Here is a 20,246-nt window from a genome sequence, read left to right as displayed (position 1 = left end):
ATCTGAAAGCACGCAGTATACGAAATAAGGTAAATGAGCTTGTGGCACAGATTGAAATTGGCAGGTATGATGTGGTGGGCATTCCGGAGACATGGCTGCAAGAGGATCAGGACTGGGAGCTAAATATCCAAAGATATACATCCTATCGAAAAGATAGGCAGGGTGGCAGATGGGGGTGGGGTTACTTTGTTAGTAAGAAATTAAATTAAATAGATAGCAAGAAATGACGTAGGGTCAGATGATGTAGAATTTGTGTGGGTAGAGTTGAAGAGCCACAAAGGTAAAAAAAAACCTTAATGGGAGTTATGTACAGGCCTCCGAACAGTAGTCAAGATGTAGGGCACAAGATACACCAGGAGATAGAAAAGGCGTGTAAGAAAGGCAAGGGTACAGTGATCATGGGGGATTTCAGTATGCAGGTAGACTGGGAAAATCAGGTTGGTAGTGGATCCCAAGAAAATTTGTGGAATGTCTACAAGATGGCTTTTTGGAGCAGCTTGTGGTGGAGCCCACTAGGGAACAGGCAATTCTAGATTTAGTGATGTGTAATGAGGCAGATTTGATAAGGGAGCTTAAGGTGAAGGAACACTTAGGAGGAAGCAACCATAATATGATAGAATTTACCTTGCAATTTGAGAGGAAAAAGCTGGAATCGGATATAACGGTCTTTCAGTTGAATGAAGGCAACTACAGAGACATGAGGGAGGAGCTGGCCAGAAGTGACTGGGAGATGAGCCTAGCAGAAAAGACAGTGGAACAGCAATGGCAGGAGTTTCTGGGAGTAATTTGGGAGACACAGCAAAAATTCATCCCTAGGAAGAAGAAGCATACTAAAGGGAGGACGAGGCAACAATGGCTGACAAGGGAAGTCAGGGACAGAATAAAAGGTAAAGAGAAAGCATACAATGCGGCGAAGAGCAGTGGGAAACCAGGGGATTGGGAAGTCTACAAAGATCAACAGAGGACAACTAAAAAAGAAATCAGGAGGGAGAAGATTAAATATGAGGGTAAACTAGCCAGTAATATAAAAGAAGATTGCAAGAGTTTTTTTAGATATATAAAGGGTAAGAGAGAGGCAAAAGTGGACATTGGCCCGCTGGAAAATGACACTGGAGAAGTATTAGTGGGGAACAAAGAAATGGCGGAGGAACTGAATAGGTACTTTGCATCGGTCTTCACGGTGAAAAACATGTGTAACAAGCCCAAAGTTCAAGAGAGTCGGGGGGCAGAGATGAGGTGGCCATTACCAAGGAGAAGGTGCTAGGAAAACTGAAAGATCTGAAGGTGGATAAATCACCTGGACCAGATGGATTACACCCCAGAATTCTGAAGGAGATAGCTGAAGAGATAGTGGAGGTGTTAGTGGTGATCTTTCAGGAATCACTGAAGTCAGGGAGGGTCCCTGAGGACTGGAAAATCGCTAATGTAACCCTCCTGTTTAAGAAGGGAGTGAGGCAAAAGATGGGAAATTACAGGCCAATTAGCCTGACCTTGGTCGTTGGTAAGATTTTAGAGTCCATTATTAAGGATGAGATTTCAGAATACTTGGAAGTGCATGGTAAAATAGGGCAAAGTCAGCATGGTTTCATCAAGGGGAGGTCATGCCTGACAAATCTGTTAGAATTCTTTGAGGAGGTAACGAGTAGGTTAGACAAAGGACAGCCAATGGATGTAATCTACTTGGACTTCCAGAAGGCCTTTGACAAGGTGCCGCACAGCAGGCTGCTCAGTAAGACAAGAGCCCATGGTGTTAGAGGCAAGGTACTAGCATGGATAGAAGATTGGCTGTCTGGCAGGAAGCAGAGAATGGGGATAAGGGGGTCCTTCTCAGGATGGCGGCCGGTGATTAGTGGAGTTCCGCAGGGGTTAGTGTTGGGACCACAACTTTTCACTTTATAGATTAATGATCTAGATGAAGGAACTGAGGGCATCCTGGCTAAGTTTGCAGATGATACAAAGATAGGTGGAGGGACAGGTGGTATTGAGGAGGCGGGGAGGCTGCAGAAGGATTTGGACAGGTTAGGAGAATGGGCAAAGAAGTGGCAGATGGAATACAATGTGGGGAAGTGTGAGGTCAAGCATTTTGGTAGGAAGAATAGAGGCATAGACTATTTTCTAAATGGGGAGAGAATTCAGAAATCTGGAGTGCAAAGGGACGTAGTCCAGGATTCTCTTAAGGTTAACTTGCAGGTTGAATCGGTAGTTAGGAAGGCATATGCAATGTTGGCATTTATTTCGAAAGTACTAAAATATAAAAGCAGGGATGAGGATTTATAAGGCTCTGGTCAGACCACATTTAGAATATTGTGAGCAATTTTGGGCCCCGTATCTCAGGAAGGATGTGCTGGCCCTGGAGAGGGTCCAGAGGAGGTTCATGAGAATGATCCCAGGAATGAAAGGCTTAACATATGAGGTACGTTTGAGGACTCTGGGTCTATACTCGATGGAATTTAAAAGGATGAGGGGGATCTGATTGAAACTTACAGAATACTGAAAGGCCTGGATAAAGTGGACATGGGGAAGATGTTTCCATTTGTAGGAGAGACTAGGACCCCAGGGCACAGCCTCAGAGTAAAGGGAAGACCTTTTAGAACAGAGATGAGGAGAAACTTCTTTAGCCAGAGAGTGGTGAAAATATGGAATTCATTGCCATAGAAGGCTGTGGAGGTCAGGTCATTGAGTATATTTAAGACTGAGATAGATAGGTTCTTGATTGGTAAGGGGATCAAAGGTTACGGAGAGAAGGCAGGAGAACGGGGTTGAGAAACTTATCAGCCATGATTGAATGGCGGAGCAGACTCGATGGGCTGAAAGGCTTAATTTCTGCTCCTATATCTTATGGTCTAAAAGAGGGATCCACCTTCGACTCTGCTGGAATTGAAAGGATGGTTGCTACAGGGGCTTAAGAGCCCATATTATAAAACGGTGTAACCTCCGACTTATTGTGGGCATGAGATATTAAGTCCTTCTTATAAACTAACTTATTATGTCACCTGTGACATTCCATACAGGGAGCCAAACAAATGTAGTCTTTTCATAAAGCAGGGCTAAGGAATGGCAGATAATTGTACTAGAACAAGCGGACAAAATTCAAATTTACATCTTAATGCTATATATGCTATACTGTTTTTATATTAATTCAACTTATGAAATAGCAAAATTTGGGGCACATTTGGAATTATACAAGTCGAGTTAGCTGGAGTATAGGTGTACAGGTCAAGGATTTCAGAAATTTAAATTAAGCCACAGCACAGAATCATAGAATTTTTACAGCACAGGAGGTGACCATGTGGCCCATTGCGTGTGCTGACTCTCTGCAAGAGAAACTCACTTAGTCCCATCCCTCTGCCTTTTCCCCACAGACCTTCAACTTTCGTTGCTTCAAAAATTATCCAATTCCGTTTTGAAAGCCACAGTTGAATCTGCTTCCACTACACTCAGGCAGTGCACTTCAGAAACTAACCAACCAGTCGCTGCATAAAGGTTTTTCCTCATGTTGCCGTTATTTCTTTTGCCAATCACCTTAAATTGTTGTCCTCTGGTTCTCAATCCCTCCACCAAACAGAATGGTTTCTCCCTATCTATTCTGTTCAGGCCCCTCATGATGTCAAACATCTCTATCAACACCTTTATTTTAACCTTTGCTTTCCTAAGGAGAATAGTCCCAGCTTCTCCAATCTATCCACATAACTCAAGTATTGGTCCCTGGAACTATTCTTGTAATCTTTTCTACACCTTCCCTAATACCTTCACATCCTTCCTGAAGCTAAGTTGAATATGATTTGCTCTTAACAAATCTGTATTGACTTTCCTTACTGAATCCATATTTCCCCAATTGACTGTTTTGTTCCAATTATCATTTCTACAAGTTTCCCCACCAGAGAGATTAACCTGACTGGTCTGTAGTTGCTGGGTTTATTCTTATACCTCTTTCTGAGTAAGCGTGTATTCTCTGGTCCTCTCACGCCATTCCCATAATTAAGGAGAATTGAAAAAATATGGCCAGTGCCTCCACAATTTCCACTATTACTTCCCTCAGTATTCTAGGATGCATCTTTTCTGATCCTGGTGACTAATTAACTTTAAGTACAGTCAGCCTGTCTAATACCACCTCTATCAAATATTAGTCCAAATATCTCAACCAGCTCCTTTTCCACAATGAGTGGGAAAGCATCTTCTTCCTTGGTAATGACAGATGCAAAGTCTTTCTTTAGTACTTCAGCCACGCCCCCTCCTACATGGGCAAATCTCCTTTAAGGCCCATAATTGGCTTCACTCCTCCTTTTACCACCTGTTTACTAATTATATGCCTATAGAATGCTTTCCAATTCCCCTTTATATTAGCTGCCAGGCTCTTCTCATAATCCATCTTTGCTTCTCTTATTTATTTGTTTTTTTCACTTCCCCTCTGAACCTTCTATATTCAGCCTGATTCTCACTTATATTATCCACCTGACATCTGTCACACGGACCCACTTTCTGTTTCATCTGACTCCATAATCATCATCCAGGGAGCTCTTGGTTTGTTCTCCCTAACGCTCTCATGGAATGTACCTTGGCTGTATCTGAACCCTCTCTTCTTCAAAGCTTCCCATTGTTCCAATACAATTTTGCCTATCAATCTTTGATTCAAATTTATCTGTGCCAAATCTGTTCTCACTCCATTTAAGTTAACCCTCCCCCAATTCTTCTTGCTCTGGATTCCATAGCCAAACTAAACCTTATATCATCACTGTTTCTAAAATGTTCCCCTACATACACCTGATCCACTTGACCCGCCTCATTCCCCAGAGCAAGATCCAGAAATGTCCCCTTCCAGTTGGACTGGAAATGGTGGAAAGTTGATGTAGAAAATTCTGCCCTTTACACCATTAGAGATAGAAATAAGAGAAAACTGAAACTCCTGTTCCCTTTCCTTACTGTTTGTAATCAGTTTGTTTTTTGAAAAGGAAGGTGTGTGCACTTAACACCCAAGTATATGGTCAATTTAAATAACTAGCTGCAAGCTTTCAAGGAATTAAATAAGGAGGGTTATTTATTCACATGTTCATCCTGAAAATCTACTGCTACGTTACTCATAACTTACATACACACTCAGAGGATGGTTCACTTATAAAAGTTGCAAACAAAGGAATAATTTCTAAGTTATTTGATTGGCTCATCTCGGTGCAGGCCTATTGAAAAAGAGTTCCATTTCCACTCTTAAAATATAGCCAGGCAAATTCAATAACCAAAGTTTAAGGATTCCCTTGAAGAGGTGGATTTTCAGCAGGTCACGAAGTTAGCTGTTTATTATCTTAATACTAGAAGGTTTTCTGTACTAGAGGACTTGAAAAGGAACAGCCTTGGAGACTTTATGATGTTGCAGTCTCCAGTTTTAAGACCTAGTTGTTGCTACCTTTGCTGCTGCTGTTTCTTACTGTGTTGTTTGCAGATTAACTGGTTTCTCCCTGGTGTTTAGAATAAGATCCGAAGACAATTTTGATCAGGTACTACCTGATCAACACTTGTGTTGTCCACCCAGAATGATGTGAAGTTTGGAGTCATTGCTATGAAATAGAGGATGGATGGTGGCCATTCACACCTATTTATAATGGTCTGATTTCTCTGCAGCTCTCTTGGTTGAGCACGGAGACAGTGAATCTAGAGGCCTGTAGATTTTGAGTTTTGGGCAAGTCCACAAACAATAGGTGCGAATGCCACAAATGGTTTTGTTTTGGTATGTCCATTCAAGGGAGGCACTCCACCCACGGTCATTCAATTAGGAACTTTCTGAAGACTTGAGATACTTCTGAATCTGTGCAGAAATTGCAGAAGTCACCTGACCCTCAGCAGCCTTCTAATATGCATTTTAAAAAGAAAAGGCAGTCCCAGAAAATTCCAAACTGAAGACAGTCCATGTTTATAGTTGTGAATGCCTCAGTAAAGGCATGTCAACACTATTATTATCCAAGTCTAAATTACGATAATTAAGAGTCTCCCATTATATGTACTCTATAATTCTTGCACCTCTCTGTAATTTTTTTGCAAACTTGTTCCTCTGTATCTTTCCCACTAGTTGGTGGCTTATGGAGTACACTCAGAAATGTCATAGCATAAATGTCATAGTTATAACTAAATAGATTCTTTCCTCGACCCCTCTGGGACATCCTCTTTCTCCAGCATTGTAATCTTTTCCTTAATACTGCTTCTCCTCCTCCTCTCTTTCCAATCTTCCTGAATACCGTGTCCTGGAATATTTAGTACCCATTCTTGCCTTTTTTGAGCCAGGTCTCTTATCACATCATCAAATTTCCACATGGCTTTCTGCACCCCCAGCTCACCAACCTTATTTACCACACTCCACACATGTACATGGTAGCACTAATCTGATTCCACCTTAGTTTTCCCTACCCTAATGCTAACTGTCTCTCCCAATTCTCTGTGTACCTTGGAGTTCCTTTCAAATATTACCTCCTGGTTCCTACACCCCTGCTATGTCAATTTTATTATAATCCCCAACTGAGGTTACCACTGGACAAGCCAAATCCCAGGGTGAACCCAGTTTGATAGATCCTAACTTTTATTTATTTGTTTAGGTATGTGGAGAGGGGCTACTGAACAGAGTCACAGGAGTCAGCTGATGAACTTTTAACAAAAGCATAAAACATTTATTAAACAAGAAAAGATTAACCATATTATAATACTCCTTCACCCACAACTATACCTTTTACAAATATATAGACATTTGTAAGAATAACGCAAGTTACAAAGCTATCTTACACTCTAATGTTCACAGTAAGTACACAGTCCGTGTAAACCAATAGGCACCTTGCGGTCAGATACACAACACTCTGAAAGCAAGTAGCAGATGCCACCTCAATCAGATGCTTTGGCTCTCTCCTCAACTCCCCCCAAGACGCTTGTCCCACCATGAGCCAACCAGTCTCACTGAACTCCATCTTTCACACAAGGGTTTCCAAAATCCACTCTCCAAGAACTCGCTTTAGAATCTTCACCCAAACTGATGCTTTCTCTCAGGCAAGGGTTCACCTCCAATGTTTCTAAGTCTCCTTCTGATGTTCCTCTCCCCTGGGTCACCACATACATTCAAGCTGGTCACCACACACACTCTCTCTCTCACTGACTTAGCTGTCAACAGTACACCACTGCTTCACAGCCCACAGCAAAGTGTTGCAGACTTTCAGTTGTCTCTTTGGATCTTCTAGCCTCTTGCAAACTGTTCTCACTTTAAATCTGCTCTTTGCAGCTTTTGTCTCTTTAAATCTGATGCTTGGAGCTTTTCTCTCTGCCCCTCACTCTTAACTTCACTTAGTAGGACCTTTTCCAGGTTCCTGTCCTTCCTTTGACTAGAAGGTCTGCTTAGGACATTCCCTTGTTTCTGTCTCACTCCTTTGGTCGTGGGACCTTTTGGTTCTTTTGGGAAATCTGCTTTCAATCAGGAGTTTCCTCTCCCAATGTCCAGTCTCTCTGGAGTCCTGACTTCCAACTGAACTCAAAACTTCTGTTTCTTCAGTTTTTCTGAGTGAAACTGTGGGAGGAACCTGCTTCTCTGGGCCCTTGTTGCTAGGCAATAGCTCAGTTTCTCTACTCATTTGTTTAAATGCATAGAAATGCAGGCACCAATTAAAGTGAAACTAAAACTCAATTTGACGTTTCTTAACAGAGATACAGAAAAATAAATCAAACTTAAACTTTAAAACTAAAACTCATCCCTAACACCCACAAAAATACAAATATAACTTTCTTAAACTATCTCTATTTCCTAAAAGTTTATACCCTCTACAATAACACAAGTTGCCCTGCAAGGAAGTTGGTCCCAACAGTTTGGTGCAACCCATCTGGCTTGTACTGGCAATGACCATCTCCAACAAGAGAGAATCCAACCATCGCCCCTAGACATTCAATGGCATTATCATCACTGAATCCCCCACTATCAACATCCAGGGGGTCACCATTGACTAGAAACTGAACTGGATTAACCATATGAATACAATGGCCAAAAGAGCAGGTCAGAGGCTAGGAATTGTGCAATGACTCTCCAAAGCTTGTCCACCATCTACAACACAAGTCAGGAGTGTGATGGAATATGGCCCACTTACCTGGATGAGTGTAGCTCTCACAACACTCAAGCAGCTTGACACCGTCCATGACAAAGCAGCCCACTTAATTGGCACCACATCCACAAACATTCACTCCCTCCACCACCAATGCACAGTAGAAGTGGTGCATACCATCTACGAGGTGCACTGCCAGAATTCACCAAGGTTCCTTCAACAGCACCTTCCAAACCCATGACCACTACCATCTAGAAGGACAAGGGCAGCAGGTAGATGGGAACATCACCACCTGGAAGTTCCCCTCAAAGTCACTCACCATCCTGGCTTGGAAATATATCACCGTTCCTTCACTGTCGCTGGGTCAAAATCCGGGAACACTCTTCCTAACAGCACTGTGGGTATACCTACACCACATGGACTGCAGCGGTTCAAAAAGGCAGCTCACCGCAGTTAGGGATGGGCAACAAATGCTGACCCAGCCAGTGAAGCCCACATCCCATGAATGAATTTTTTAAAAACATACATGCAGAGCTAAAAAGATAGATTAGGCCTAAGTAGTAGAATTTAAACTTGTAGCTATGTTGTTTCAAGGAGCTTTAAATTCAACATCAAAGTTCCTACATTTGAAGACACGGCCTCAATCGCACCAAAGTGCTGAATTTCTACAGGTAAGGTGTGTACATATTAATAGTCATTTGATAGTACAAAGCTTGAGTATTGCTGAAAAAAGACATTTTGTCAAAGCTTTTCGTCTCACACTCATCAAGGACAATCTTAAGAATACCATTATGAGGGGAAGCAACAACTTTATGCTAAGCTTCGACAAAAAGTATTTTTTCAGCAATACTCAAGTTGTGTACATATCCAAGTATGACAGAAGACGACCCATATAGGTACCTTTTTGACAAGTCTAAAATTATGACCAAAATTCCAACCTCTCGATTGGAGCAACTTCATTGAATCAAACTCATTCTCCAGATGCTGGTTACTTTCACATTTATGTTGGCATGTCAACACAAATATGGTACTTTCATGAAGCAGCAGCGTGTCAGCGCACAACTAATTCCCAGTCACAGTGCTGACATTCTAGATATCTAAAATTAATTTGAAGCTAGACATTACCAACGTAATTAAGAAAGATGAATAAAATCTAAGTGCACCTTGAATACATTTAAAAATGCTAGAGTCTCAAGAATATGTTTACCAGTCAGCATCTTTGATTGAGAAATAATAATCATCTAAAAACAGAAAATAATTTAATATATTATTCCAGATACTTGCCTTCGGTAACAATGATCAAAGCATTCATTGCAGAAATGTTCTCCACAAGATAAATGGTACCAGCGTGATGTGTAACCATTTTTAGCACACCTAAAAATTATGAATCACAAGAAGGAATACATATTAGATATGTTTCCAAAACTCAACACAAACAATAAATTGCAAATGTTTCAGTGTCAGCTGTGCTTCAGATGGTGGCATTCTCGCCTTTGAGTTACAAGATGAAGAGTTCAAGTCCTGCTCCTGAGTCTTCAGCATAATAATATAAACTGACACTCCAATACAGTACTGAGGGAATGCTGCACTGTTGAAGGTACTGTCTTTCAAATGAGATGTTAAACAGAGAGACCATGTCTGCTCTCTCAGGTGGATGTAAAAGATCTAATGGCACAATTCAAAAAAACAGCAGGGGCATTTTCCCTGATGGCCTAGCCAATATGTATCCCTAAATCAACATGACTAAAAAGCAAATTATCTGGACATTATCACATTGCTGCTTGTGGAAGCTTTCTGTGCACAAGTTAACTGCCAAGTTTCCTACTTTACAACAGTGACTACACTTAAAAAATACTTGATTGGCTCTAAAGCGCTTTAGAACTTGAGGTTGTGAAAAGTCATACCTTTTTTTCTCTCCTAGACGTTTGCAAACTTTAGATGACTAAAATGTAATCTTGTTTTACTAATCCGAAATGAGGATATAAATCCTACATACAAATTAAATCAAATTAAAAGAAATCATCTCAAAACCACACATCATTGAGAGCAGCTAGAGCACAACAACATGCAATCATTTAGCACGTTCAGCTTAGTAAAACATTCTAAAGTGCTTTACAGGAGTACGGTCAAATGGAAACTGACACATAGGGACTACCAAGGAGACAATAGGACATGTAACCATAAACTTGATCAAAGTTTTGAGGAGCATTTTAAAACGAGAGCAGTGATGAAGGAATTCCAAAGCTTCGGGCCTAGATAGCTGAAGACATAACTTTCAATGGTGGGGAGTAAAAAGTCAGGATACACAAGAGGCCAAAATGGAAGGAACACAAAATTCTCAGTTCTGTAGCTGGAAAAGGTTAGAGAGATAGGGAGAAGAGAGATCATGCAATCCATCTGAACATAAAGAGAAGAATTTTAAGCTTGAGGCATTAGTGGATTAGGAACCAATATAGGGCAGTGAGGAAAGGGGTGATGGGTGAATGGAAACTTGGTGCTTTTGGATTAACTCAAGTTTATGTTGTGGGGGGGACAGATTGCAGGAGGCTGGCTAGGTGAGCACTGGAATAGTTGAGTCAGCTGATGACCCTAAGTGGGCAATTAACAAAGGCAAAGTCGGTAGTTTTAATGATGGGATCAGAAATCAGAAGTTCAACTGAGGGTCATTTAGGACATTGAGACTGTAAGCAGGCTGGTTCAGCTGAACAGTTAAAAAAAAGTGGCCAGGGAACAGAGTTTGTATTGGGGGCCAAAGGCAATGGCATAGAGGGATTGCTAACTTTTGACTATAATCTAATATAACTTTCAAAATTGTTTTTAACATGTATCTGCAAACTAGAAATATTAGGAATAATAAAAGTTAGATCATTGAAAAAGGCTGGTAGATCAGCATGCAAATTTGTGGAAAATGTAGACAGCAGCATCATAGGTAAGAAGTGTAGATTGATGTAAAGTTATCTGGAGTGACTGGAGCAATCTGAGCTCTTAAAGACATGACTTTCAGGTCTGATTAATGGGCAAAGCTGCCTGGTCAATCATTTATAGCATCCCAGAGCACTGTCTAGCTCATGCAGTAAATTACAAATTTGCCAGAGGATGACTTGATTTCACTTTTTCTTTGCCAGTCACATCACCTGAAAACTATCCTCTGGACCACAGCAATGCATGTCATATCTCAGTGAACATCAGTACCTACAATTAGAGCTGTGGAGCTTCAACAGGAATTGCTCGAGTATCTAGAGGCTAAATCAGCAGTACTGAACCTTAGCTATATGGAGTATTTTCCGGTGGTCTCTTCCTAGTCAACTACACAACAGTCTTTCATGATCAGCATGGTGGAAGAATCTCAGGTGAGAGTTTTCAACAAAAGTAAAACACGCCTGACAAGAAGCAGATTCCATAGCTAAGCGCTGCATCAGGTTAGTTTAGGCCTATTTGCTGAACATGAACCTACATGTAAAATGAGTTTCTCCTATATTCATGTCTGCACAGTACTTAACTGGGGAACTTCTACACATTACAAAATTTTCTGGCTAAGCAAGTTATGCACAAACAACTTTGAGTTATTGTAAATCAGTAATCATGCACAAAAGGTAATCATGCTCAAAAGAAAAGCTGGGGGGTCGGGGGGCAAATCACCCGACAGCATTTGCCCATAATTGCAAGGGCAGGCAACAAAATGGCATTGGCAAAGGCTGAGATGCAGATCCCTACTTGCCTCTGAAAGCAGAAAATACGACATATTTAAATGGGATCAGGCAAAGAACTTTTTTAAAAATGAAACCATGAGCTAAAATATTTTCTACAGTATCCGAAAGGCCCTCACTTAAGCTCAATGTCTACCACAACCAAAAAAGGCAAACATCCATTTCATCTAAACTTAAATGAGAGTTGGTTAAAAGATAAATTTTTCATCACAGCTGTCAAGAAAATTAGAGGTTTAAGGTGCATCTTTGTTTGTAAACAACAGGACAACACTTATTTTGAATCCAATAGGGAATTCGGTTTCCCATAGTGTTGAGTATGTGGAACTCACTTCCACAGGCAGTGGTTGAAGTTAATATTATAAATGCATTTACAGGAAGCTAGACTAGTATATGAAGGAGAGGGGAATAGAAGGTAGAAGATAGATTTAGATGAGGAAAGTGGTGGGACTAAAAATTCTTTAAATTATCTTGAAGTTGAAAACATAATTTAAAACATGCCAGAGCTCTATCACTATCTTACTTTAGGGAACACTTAAATAGTGCTATTTGCAAATTGTTTTCAGTTCCAGAAGGATTATTAGCTACTATAGTAATTAACTATCACCATTTGACCTATACAAGTTTACAACATATAGCAAAACATCAAGTAAGCCCTGATCCAACAGTATAATTTTATTGAGCAAATACATCATTTATTAAAAACTCAACATTTTGTAAATCCCATTTCCTGAACCAATGCCATAAAATTATATTGATATTTACATTACTCCTCCTAAAGGAGGAGATTCCAATTTAGCAGCTGAACAATAAACTCATTTGTACACTTTATTGCAAGAACACTTTTACAGAATCATTGCTACTTGCCTCTCTGCAGCACTTGCAAAACAAACAGGATATGCTGCACTACAGCCAGCTTTTTCACACTTCCTATATTTCTTTTCACAACCTTCTTCCTCTTCCTCAGTTTCAAAAGTTTTCTTTTTGACCTTTATTATAATAAAATGCAAAATGAATTTGACATTAATGAAATGTTGATCACGCAGCTCCACAAATGCCTTCATGTTCACATCATCTTTCAAATTGTATAAACTTATCTACAAACTTTCTTTTATTCATTCATTGGGTGTGGGCATCACTGGCTAGGCCAGCATTTATTGCTCATCACTAATTGCCTTTGAGAAGGTAGCAGTTGGCTGCCTTCTTGAACAGCTGTAGTCTTTGTGGTGTAGGTATACCCACAGTGCTCTTAGGGAGGGAGTTCCAGGGTTTTGACCCAGCAACATTGAAGGAACAGCAATAAATTTCCACAAGAGGATGGTGAGTTGCTTGGAGGGGAACTTCCAGGTGGTGGTGTTCCTATGTGTCGGCTGCCCTTGTCCTTCTAGATGGGAGTGTTTGTGGTTTGAAAGGTGCTGTCTAAGGAGCCATTGGTGAGTTCCTGCAGTGCATCTTGCAGATGGTACATACTGCTGCCACTGTGTGTCAGTGGTGGAGGGAGTGAATATTTGTGGATGGGGTGCCAATCAAGCAGGTTTGCTTTGTCCTGGATGGTGTCAAGCTTCTTGAGTGCTGTTAGAGCTGCACTCATCCAGGAGTGGACAGTATTCCATCACACTTCTGATTTATGTCTTGTAGATGGTGGACAAGCTCTGGAGAGTCAGGAGGTGAGTTACTTGCCGCAGGATTCTTAGCATCTGAACTGCTCTTGTAGCCAGTGTTTATATGGCTAGTCCAGTTCAGTTTCTGGTCAGTGGTAACCCCAAGGATGTTGATGGTGGGGAATTCAGCAATAGTAGTGCCACTGAATGTCACGAGGCAATGGTTAGATCCTCTTGTTGGAGATGGTCATTGCCTGACACTTGTCAGCTTAAGTCTGCATATCGTCCAGGTCTTGCTGCATTTGGACATGAACTGCTTCAGTATGAGTCATAAATGGTGCTGAACATTGTGTAATCATCAGCAACCATCTGCACTTCTGAAGAGGAGCCACATGGACTCGAAATCTTTCTCTTTCCACAGATGTTGCCAAACCTGCTGAGTTTCTCCAGCATTTCTGCTTTTATGTCAGATTTGCAGCTTCTGCAGTATTTTATTTTTATTATCCCCACTCCTAACTTTATGATGGAAGGAAGGTTAGAATGAAGCATCTGAAGATGGTTGGGCCTAGGACACAGCCCTGAGGAACTCTTGCAGTGCTACAATCTTCTGCAGTCTATGGAAAATGAGCCATGTGTACCACAGAGTGACCTATGTCACTTACAACAGCTCACATCCATCTGCAAAGCTGGAATGACATCCATCTTGCATCTTCCCAAAGCTGGGGATTGCAAATAGAGAAAAAAATGAAATTCTGTGCAATTGCAACAAGTTCATCAGAGGATATTTGCAGCCTTGAAGGACTACCGTGATCACCTTTCACCATACATTTTTATAAAATATGTCAACTTAAAGAGTGTATTTGAGCCTGCATACTATATCTTCATCTCTCCAGGGGTTACTTTCTGCAAGAACATTTATGGGTTACTTTATGCAAGAACATTTGTAACTTTAAAAAATAACAATACCTGAAAAGAACATTCAATATCACATTAACAGAATATAAAGACTCTTCAAAAAAATCAATAATCATCCATGGTTGCTATTGTACCAACATTTTTGCTTTTAAAAGCCTTAGTAACAGATGTATTAACACAAGAGGCAGTGTGGCATGAATTTGATTTCAAATTTGGTTCACAAATGAAACTCATTTGAATTGACAGGATAAATTGAAAACCAAAGTGACTGTTGGTTCTAATGGCACTGTACAACACCTGTCTTCCTGATGATCTCAGGGGAGGATTGTTATCCACTGATGCTTCAAAAATAGCTGGCCTTTTCTTCGCTCGCATCCGTCCACTCATGGCATCTACAAATAATATGTACATATATGCAGATGGTTATCAAACTTGAAAAATAAACAAGATTTTATTGTATGGTCTGATAATTTCGGAATACACCTCCACAGAAACTACATCAGAAGGACTCAAGCTTTTACTCACCATTTGCTCAGTTACAGTTTTGAGAAATGAGTGCAACTGTTTTAAACCTGGCTATAAAGCAAGCCATAGATGTAATTTGCCTGAATAACCAAAGTTGTATCTCTCAAATTTTTGGTACAATGTGTTAGGCTAGGAAAATGTTGGAAAAGACGTCATGCAACATAATTGGAGAAACATAAAAGTCGCATTTAAATTGGAAGAAAAATTGTTTTTAACCAATGAGAAAGAAAATTAGTTGAACACTTATGACAGGCAAAAGTATTATCAATGTCGAACATAGACATGACGAGATACTGAAAGTACTGAACTTGTCTTGACTATGCTAGCTTATAAGCCTCTTCCACTTTAAAATAGCAAAGTTAGGAACCCACTAAATGTTGCCATCTTGATGCTCATATATATGAAAATTACAACCAGAATTTGCATTTATATAAGTAAAAGAAGAGTAACCAAAAAAAAACTTGATGCTGAGTCAGAGAAGGAGCTGTTAGCACAGATGACCAAAAGTTTGGTCAAAGGTCTTAAAGGAGAATCTTACAGGAAAGAAGTGAAAAGGTTTGGGGAGGGAAGTCCATATCTTAGGACACAGATGGTGGAAGGCACCAATGGTGAAGAAAGTTGGGGATGCCTAAAGAGCCAAAGTTGAAGGAATGCAAAGTTCTCAAAGGACTGGAGGAGAGTACAAGTGAGGCCATGAAAGGATATTAAATATGAGGCATCTGCAGACCAATTGCCAATGTAGGCCAATGCTCACTATGACAATGGGTAAACAGAACTTGGTTAGGATATGGGCAGAGTTTTTGATGAGCTCAGGTTTAAGGAATGTGGAAGACAGGGGGGGGGGGGGGGGGGGGGGGGTGGCGGTGGCAATCAGGAAACCATTGGAATAATCAAGTTTGGAAGTAACAACAATGATGAAGGTTTCAGCAACAGGTGGACTGAGATGGAACAGAGGCAGGCAATTTTATGGAAATAGGCAGCCTTGATGATGGAAAGGATATGGGTTGAGAAGCCCTGCATCAAGCCAACTAGGGTGCCAAGGTTGCAAGCAGTCAGGTTCAATCTGAGAAAGTGACCAAGGAGGAGAACTGAATCAGTGGCTAGGAAACAGAGGTTGTTGCAGAAGCAAAACATTTGGTGTTCTCACTGCTGAATAATTAAAATACTGGTTCATCAGTTGAGATGTCAGACAAACACAGGGTAGGTGCAGGGATCTAGAGGTACAATGGTGAAGTTGAGCTGGGTGTCATCACTGTACACAAGAACCCTGCCATAGTGTCTTTGGATGATTTGGTCAAAGAGCATGCAATCCATCCAGTTATGTTGCAATGGAGCATCACAATCCTCACTGCTCTTCACCAACCAGCAGCCATGTAATCTTCTGGTACAAACAATAATAAAAATTACCTTAGGCTAATTCAGGGGGAAAACGAGTTCTGGGAACTTTCTTTCCATCCTCAAAAGTTAAGTAAAACAAGCTCCAGGAGAACACTGTGACCATGAGACCATCATCATATCTACAATTTCTAAGCAATTACATTAGCCATAACCCAGCAAACCGAACTGCTCTCTTTTGAACACTTGCTATGAATCTGCATCCACCACACAAGCAGGCAATTTGTTCTAAAGGTCAATGACTCCATTAAGCAAAATCTCACATCTAATCTAGCTGTTTATACACACACATCATTTGCTTCTCCTTAACCTAATTCAAATCTATCCACATGGACACAGTTTAGTTCTAGAGACAGAAGTCACAGCTTATTGTGGTAAATCAAGTCTTTTAAACCATGTATCAATCCCCTGAAACTTTTCCACGGCCTTTACATCACCTACCATGTGAGGGAACTAAGACTGGACACAATGTTCTCAACAAAGAGCAGAAGTACACAAGGTGTAATCCTCTTACCTTGGGATCAGGATACTATTTCCTATCTCCACAGGTAAAGAAATTGATCTACTCAAGTGATGGAGAGTGCAAGAAAATTGTGGGTCCATGAGCTTCAATAAGAATCAGTAAAAGAATGCCTGGCAGTGAAAGTGAATGAGTGTGAGCGTAAGTGAATATGAGAGTAAAAGTGGTGAGTTAGCCTGTAAGACAGGGAGTAAGAAAGTGAGGAGTAAAAGAAAGCGCAAAGAAGCATGAGATTAACTCCCTGGATCTTCCTCAAAGTAGTACCATGGGATCTTTAACATCACCTGAGAGCACAGAGTCTCGATTTAACATTTCGTCCCAGAGACAGTATCGTCAACAGCGCAGCAATCCCATTTGTCCCACACTGGAATGTCAGCCTATATTTTTTGCATTCAATTCTCTGGAGTGAGGCTTAAACCCACAACCTTCTGTGTCAGTGCAAGAATGCTTCAAACTGCGTCACAGCTAACACAGAAAGCTAGTTTTTGAGCTGCCAAATTGAAATAACGTTGAACAATTATAATGTTCTTGAGACACAATGTCATTTACTTGTGTTATCTACCATTTATCAGTTGCCTCAGCTTCAAACTCTGGGATACTATTCCTCTCTGCCTCTCCATAGCTCTTTCCTCTTTGAAGAGACTACTTAAAACATACCTCTTTGATCAGGCTGTAGGTCATCTGACCTAACAGGTCCTTATGTGACATGGTGTCATAATTTTAAAGCTCCTGTGAAGCACCTTGGGATATTTTATTACATTAAAGGTGCTATATAAATATAACCCATTGTTGTATATTACCAATTGTAGACATGCCTTGTCATAATTGTACGTTAGCAGATTTTACACCAAGATCAAGTAGTTAGTATCACTGTCCAGTAAAACAAAAAGGTCCCAAAGTTAACTTTTGTATGGGGTTGCCACAATGCAAATGTTACTCCTGCCTTGCTATAGTCTTGTAGCATCGATCATGGACTTTTGGAGGCCCATGTACTGTAACAACTAAGTCTCTTTACTGCTCAACAAGTATTAGTTCGGAACCCTGCATTGTATACACATGTTGGTGTTAGCCACAGCCACTACACCATGTTTATTTGTATTAAGAGTCTTCTGCAAGATGTGGGCTCAACTTCTCCACCTTGCTCTTTTTCTCCAGGGTCCCCCCTCCCTAACCAGCCTCAACACTTGCATCCTATGATAACAACTTGTATTTGTATAACATTTTAACACCTCAAGGTGCTTCACGGGAGTGTAATAAAGCAAACTTTGACACCAAGCCACATGTTCATGACACCTTTAAAACCACTTATTTCAACCTCCAGAACATTGTCTGACTATGACCCTGCTTCAGCGCATGCGCTGTCAAAACCTTCAATGCTGCCTTTGTTAACTCTAAGCTTGACTATTCCAATGCACTCGTGGCCAGACTCTTACATTCACCCTTGGTAAACTTGATTTCATCCAAAACTCTGCTGCCCATGGTCTGACTTACACCACATATTAGAGCAGATGGACAGAGGTTTGGTCCAAGAGGTAGAATTTGAGAGAGGTAGATAGGCACGGAGGAAATTCCAGACTTTAGGACCAACACAGCTGAAGGCACAGACACCAAAATTGGAGCATTAAAATCAAGGGACCAGAATCAGATGAGTGCAGCTATCTCAGTGGGTTGTGGGGCTGGAAGAGATTAGAGTTAGGGAGGGGTGAAGCAGAGGGATTTGAAAACAAGGTGAGAATTTTAAAATGAAGATGTTGCTTAACTAGGAGCCAATGTAGGCCATAGGGCACAGGGGATATGGATGATTGGGACTTGGTGCAAGTCAGGACATGGGCAGCAGAGTTTTGGATGACATCAAATTTACCAATGGTAGAAGCTAGGAGGCTGGCCAGGCATATATTGGAATAATCAAGCCAAGATTTAACAAAGGTGAAGAATGAGAGTTTCAATAGAAGATGAGCTGATGCAGGGATGGAGTGGACGATATTCCAGAGGTGGAAAAAGGCAGTCTTGGAGATGACATGGATTTGTGGCTGAAAATGCATCATGAGGTCAAATTTGGATTGGAGTTGGTGGATCGAGATCAGTGTTTGTGGTGAGGATTAAAGAACTATTATAAAAACAAAAAAACTGCGGATGCTGGAAATCCAAAACAAAACAAAAACAGAATTACCTGGAAAAACTCAACAGGTCTGGCAGCATCGGCGGAGAAGAAAAGAGTTGACGTTTCGAGTCCTCATGACCCTTCGACAGAACTTGAGTTCGAGTCCAAGAAAGAGTTGAAATATAAGCTGGTTTAAGGTGTGTGTGTGGGGGGCGGAGAGAGAGAGAGAGAGAGGTGGAGTGGGGGTGTGGTTGCAGGGACACACAAGCAGTGATAGAAGCAGATCATCAAAAGATGTCAACAACAATAATACAAAAGAACACATAGGTGTTAAAGTTAAAGTTGGTGATATTATCTAAACGAATGTGCTAATTAAGAATGGATGGTAGGGCACTCAAGGTATAGCTCAAGTGGGGGTGGGGAGAGCATAAAAGATGTAAAAAAATAAATAAATAAATAATTTTTTTTTTCTTTTTCTCTTTTTACAATGGAAATAGGTGGGAAAAGGAAAATCTATATAATTTATTGGAAAAAAAGAAAAGGAAGGGGGAAACAGAAAGGGGGTGGGGATGGGGGAGGGAGCTCACGACTTAAAGTTGTTGAATTCAATATTCAGTCCGGATGGCTGTAAAGTGCCTAGTCGGAAGATGAGGTCTTGTTCCTCCAGTTTGCGTTGGGCTTCACTGGAACAATGCAGCAAGCCAAGGACAGACATGTGGGCAAGAGAGCAGGGTGGAGTGTTGAAATGGCAAGCGACAGGGAGATGGGTCATTCTTGCGGACAGACCGCAGGTGTTCTGCAAAGCGGTCGCCCAGTTTACGTTTGGTCTCTCCAGTGTAGAGGAGACCACATTGGGAGCAACGAATGCAGTAGACTAAGTTGGGGGAAATGCAAGTGAAATGCTTCTTCACTTGAAAGGAGTGTTTGGGTCCTTGGACGGTGAGGAGAGAGGAAGTGAAGGGGCAGGTACTGCATCTTTTGCGTGGGCATGGGGTGGTGCCATAGGAGGGGGTTGAGGAGTAGGGGGTGATGGAGGAGTGGACCAGGGTGTCCCGGAGGGAGCGATCCCTACGGAATGCCGATAGGGGGGGTGAAGGGAAGATGTGTTTGATGGTGGCATCATGCTGGAGTTGGCGGAAATGGCGGAGGATGATCCTTTGAACCTGTCAACGACCGTGGGTGGAAAACCTCGTTTAAGGAAGGAGGACGACATGTCGACAGGGCCCTCAACCGTGTCCGGCCCATCTCCCGCGCATCCGCCCTCACGCCTTCTCCTCCCTCCCAGAAACATGATAGGGTCCCCCTTGTCCTCACTTATCACCCCACCAGCCTCCGCATTCAAAGGATCATCCTCCGCCATTTCCGCCAACTCCAGCATGATGCCACCACCAAACACATCTTCCCTTCACCCCCCCTATCGGCATTCCG

General features: G+C 41.4%; 1 protein-coding gene across 5 annotated transcripts in view; it reads right to left on the bottom strand.

Moving 5' to 3' along the window:
- Positions 1 to 20,246, bottom strand: part of LOC121275837 (lysine-specific histone demethylase 1B) — a 191,771-nt gene that overhangs the window by 163,570 nt on the left and 7,955 nt on the right. For all 5 annotated transcript variants that reach the window (XM_041183526.1, XM_041183530.1, XM_041183527.1 and 2 more), the window contains exons 2-4: positions 14,575 to 14,669; positions 12,629 to 12,750; positions 9,342 to 9,431 (exon numbers count right to left, since the gene is read on the bottom strand). In XM_041183526.1, the coding sequence (XP_041039460.1) occupies positions 9,342 to 9,431; positions 12,629 to 12,750; positions 14,575 to 14,669 (307 nt within the window). The remainder of the gene's footprint in view (positions 1 to 9,341; positions 9,432 to 12,628; positions 12,751 to 14,574; positions 14,670 to 20,246) is intronic.

Source organism: Carcharodon carcharias, chromosome 3, assembly GCF_017639515.1.
Source record: "Carcharodon carcharias isolate sCarCar2 chromosome 3, sCarCar2.pri, whole genome shotgun sequence".
Taxonomy (NCBI): domain Eukaryota; kingdom Metazoa; phylum Chordata; class Chondrichthyes; order Lamniformes; family Lamnidae; genus Carcharodon; species Carcharodon carcharias.
This window is presented reverse-complemented; position numbering and strand designations above follow the sequence as displayed.